At 36.7% G+C, this 4,170-nt stretch overlaps 1 protein-coding gene across 1 annotated transcript; it reads left to right on the forward strand.

The window, feature by feature from the left end:
- Positions 1 to 2,745: 2,745 nt before the first annotated feature.
- LOC131874197 (G-type lectin S-receptor-like serine/threonine-protein kinase SD2-2) lies at positions 2,746 to 3,533 on the forward strand. Its single transcript, XM_059217459.1, has 2 exons — positions 2,746 to 2,990; positions 3,182 to 3,533. The coding sequence occupies exons 1-2, from the start codon at positions 2,746 to 2,748 to the stop codon at positions 3,531 to 3,533; spliced, it is 597 nt and encodes a 198-aa protein (XP_059073442.1).
- The last annotated feature ends 637 nt before the right edge of the window (positions 3,534 to 4,170 follow it).

Raw genomic sequence — 4,170 nt, forward strand, 5'->3', positions numbered from 1 at the left:
TGAGACTCTTTGAAACAGAGGAAGGGTTAGGAGAGGACGCGACCTTCACACCAATAGGGCTAGTGTCATTATTTGGAGGAGGAACCTTAGCGTTAGCGGGGCTCACATTTTTATCAGGCGGGTTGACGTGCGCAACACTAGCGCTATTCACCAACTTTCTCTTTAAAACAGGGCAATCCCTTCTACGGTGTCCTTCCTTTCGACAGAGGAAGCACGCATTGAGCCCACCCAAAACTTCCAAAGGGCAAACAAAGGATTCATTCAAAATATCAACACAGATTGTTTCCGAAATCTCTTTACCCGGTAGGAGGGAAATTAACATCCTTGCGTCCATGTGAGGGACCAATCTCGCAGACTCATCCATTCGGATGGTCTTTCCTAGTGGCTCCATTAACTGAGGAAGGAACCGCCATAAAAAAGGCGGAACATTCTTCACCAAAATCCATCTAGGCGCCGCCAACGCAAGCACTTCCTCATGAACAACATCCGCCGACCAGGCTAATGCCCTAAAAGAAGTCGAACCAACTGACCAATATTGTCTTTTTAAAACTTCTTTTTGGGCATCAGAATTGACAAAGAAAATAACATATAGACCTTTCTGTAACTGCCTACAAAAAGAAATATGAAACCCTAGTTTATTGTTCCAGAAATTATGAAACCAATCATCCATGAATTTCCTCGGAGGACATTTGTCCACATCAGTAACCGAAAAGAAAATTGCTGTGTTGCTCAACCTAGTTTTTTCCTTAAGAATTTCATTAAGCATATCAGAATTGGGAGCAATAGAGAAGGACGCAGGGGAAGCCGAAGGGTTCTTACCTTTCTCGGCCTCTTCATTTGACCTAGGGCAGACGGGATCAAACCTGGCCTTAGCGTTAATTTCAACAGTGTGAGCCACTGCCTCAGAGAATGACTTCGGACGCGAGGTAGATGGTAATAAATTGGAGCCACCGCCATAGTCGCCTTGAGGACTGCCGAGTACCGTCTGTCTGCAGGAGGAATTAATGTCATTCATAACTTCATCGCACACCGCCTCTTGCAAATTACCTTGGCTAGGGGTGTCCAGCTGGCTACAACCGCCACTTGGGTCACCAGGGGGTGACGCCACCATCGCGGCGCCGGAAACTAACAACTCTGCTGTTTTTCGCTCACCGAAAAACTCTGCCGAACTTCGCTTTTCACAAATTATGGTTTTCTTTCGAATACTCCATATTACTTTTTCAGAAACGTGGGACACTTTTTGAAGTAGTTTCTTTTAACAATTAGGCATAATGCACATATATGTTTTTTTCAATTAAGAAAAATATGAATTTGATAACTATATTTTCAAAAATCAATACTAGATTTTTATCTTTAACTCTATATAATTAATTAATTTTTAAATGAAGATTTAAGATTTATTTTAAAAATTATTCACATAATACAATTATTTTCACATTAGAAATATTAAATATTTATTTATATTTTTTTAATTATATTAATTTTCATATTTTTAAAACGTAATATATAATAGAAATTTAAATAATTTTATATAATATTTAAAAAATTATACATAAAATTTTCATCATCATTAATTTATATATATTTATTATATTATCATTAATAAAAATATTATTTAATATTAAAATATCAAATCATTAAAATCATTTAAAATTTAAAATTAAGTATCACAAACATTTATAAATAATCCTTTTTTAAAAATAAAACTTTTCCATCCTCTACCTAATCTCGATGAAAAAATTATTTTATTTGATTGAATGTTTTAGAGATCATCCGTTTATTACAAATAAATAGGAGAATTCCAAACAAATAAAAAATGACATGCTATCTATGAGAATAAAAACAAATAATAACCAATTATTATATCACTTACAAAACTGCTCAGCATTTTCGAAAATTCTTACTTATTTTTATTACCTTTCTTCAAGCTTACGCATTTTTTTTTCATAACAAAAGTGTCAAAAAGAGGGAAATATTATTAATTCTTATGTGCATGTTAAAATGACCCGCTAATGTCAAATATGAATATGCAAGCAAGGAACGGAAAATAAGAACGACAAACCAAAAGTGAAAGTGGCAACTCATTTCTAGGAACTTTGAAATATTGTCCGTCAAATATTTACATGGGAAACTTTAGGGGATGTTTCAGATTTCTGCCTTGCTCCTGTTCATTGTTTAGAATTTTTTTTTCCAGAATTTTAATTGAAAAAGAAAAATATTCCATTAAAATTAAGATTGATGAAAGAAAAAAAGAAATAAATGAAAATTAAATTTGAAAAAGTTAAAGTGAACCAAATTATAAAATAAAAATTTAATTTTTTTGTTGACATGATTCTCAAAAAAAAAAAAAAAAATTACATTTTGATGAGATGAAAACATTAATGACATAGGAACTAACAAAAACAAGAAAACCTAATTAAATTGCTTTAAAAAAGTAAAAAAAATATTAAACATTAAAACAATACAGTAAATTATAATTTGTATAGATGATAATATTCATATGACCATAACCCATTTTTTATATATATTTATTTTTTATCACTAAATTCTTTTGTCAACTTTTGCTATTTTCCACTAACTTAGCACGTGCATTGAAAATTCAATGATAGTGGGTGTGAACCCTTTGACATGCAACTACCACCCCATCTTCTTCTTCTTCTTCTTCTTTTTAAATAGAGTTATGCGGGCGGCTATTGAACTTCATGGCCTCTTAGAGGTGACGCTGCTCTTCCAAAGGACTTTACGATGGGAAAGTTATTCCAAAGTCTGTTTTTTGCAGTTAATGTATTTATTCAACTGAAGAGCAATGGTGATGCAATGGAGGCTGGTGATACTCTTTTGTTGGGTGCCTCGCTTACTGGTAATCAGACAATCATTTCAAAGAATGGCACATTTGAGTTGGGATTCTTCACCCCAAATGGAAGCAACTGGTATATTGGCATCTGGTATGCCCAAATACCACAGAAGACATATGTTTGGGTGGCTAACAGGTAGACTCCCACCAGAAACTGGTCTGGTATTTTGAAACTGTCGAGTGAAGGGAATCTTGTACTGTTCGATGCAGAGGGCTCATCATTTTGGTCAGTCAACACAACAGACAAGGCCTCCCGTGCTGTGATATTGGATTCTAACCTAATTTTTAATGCTGAGAGATGGCAATAAATCAAAGACTTTTTGGCAGTTTCGACAAACCTGTCGATACCTTGTTGCTGGGGATGACTTTCGGTGGGCGGCAAAAGTTGGTCTCTTGGAAAAACTCATTCGATCCCACTCTTGGGTTTTTCTCCTTACACATGGATCCATCTGGAAGCAAACAATTTGTGCTGACATGGAACAATCCTATACAGTATTGGGAGAGTGGGACATGGGACGGCAAAATTTACATTGGAGTTCCAGAAAGTGAAGACAAACATTATTTCTACATGAGTGTTGAAATTAATAGTACTGGTTTGTTTCATATTTATACGTTGAATCCTCAGTTCAGTGCACTCACGCGTTGTGTCGTACCCATAAACAATCGCGTTGCTCTGTAGCTTCATACCCATAGATAATCGCGCGTGGGTTTCGCAAGACTGGGTGTCCAGTGGCTGCGTTCGAGAGAGCCTGTTAAACTGCGTCACTGACCGATTCATCGACCTTGGTGTAACTTTGCCTGACGATTACGCTTCCTCATACCCTGCATCCTCAAAGAAACATTGCCAGGAAGCTTGTCTCCGCAACTTCTCGCTCACTGCGTTTAGATTCATTCCGCCTTTAGGGCCCTGCCAAATCTGGTCTGGAGATTTGCTCAACATGTGCAACTCTACTCCATCAACAAGCAACTCAAGCGTCTTAATTAAAGTAAGTGCCTCTCGACTTTCCAGGAAACACAAACGGACAAGTACACTGGGCGTCGTGATTGGAATTGTAGGTGTACTAACCATTGTTCTGGGTATCTCTTCAATTTTAATTTAGCAGAGGCATCAGTGGCGGTCGATGGATAATGCAGATTCCGCGGACTCTTTTCTGAGAATGTTTAGTTACAAGGAGTTGAAAATTGCAACAAGGAATTTCAGGTCTAAGTTAGGGTGTGGAGGATTCGGCTTGGTGTTCAAAGGGTGTCTACCAGACGGTACAGTTGTGGCCGTAAGGAAAAATGAAGGGTTCGAGACATGATGAGAAGCAATTTCG

The sequence above is a fragment of the Cryptomeria japonica genome, chromosome 3, assembly GCF_030272615.1.
Source record: "Cryptomeria japonica chromosome 3, Sugi_1.0, whole genome shotgun sequence".
NCBI lineage: Eukaryota > Viridiplantae > Streptophyta > Pinopsida > Cupressales > Cupressaceae > Cryptomeria > Cryptomeria japonica.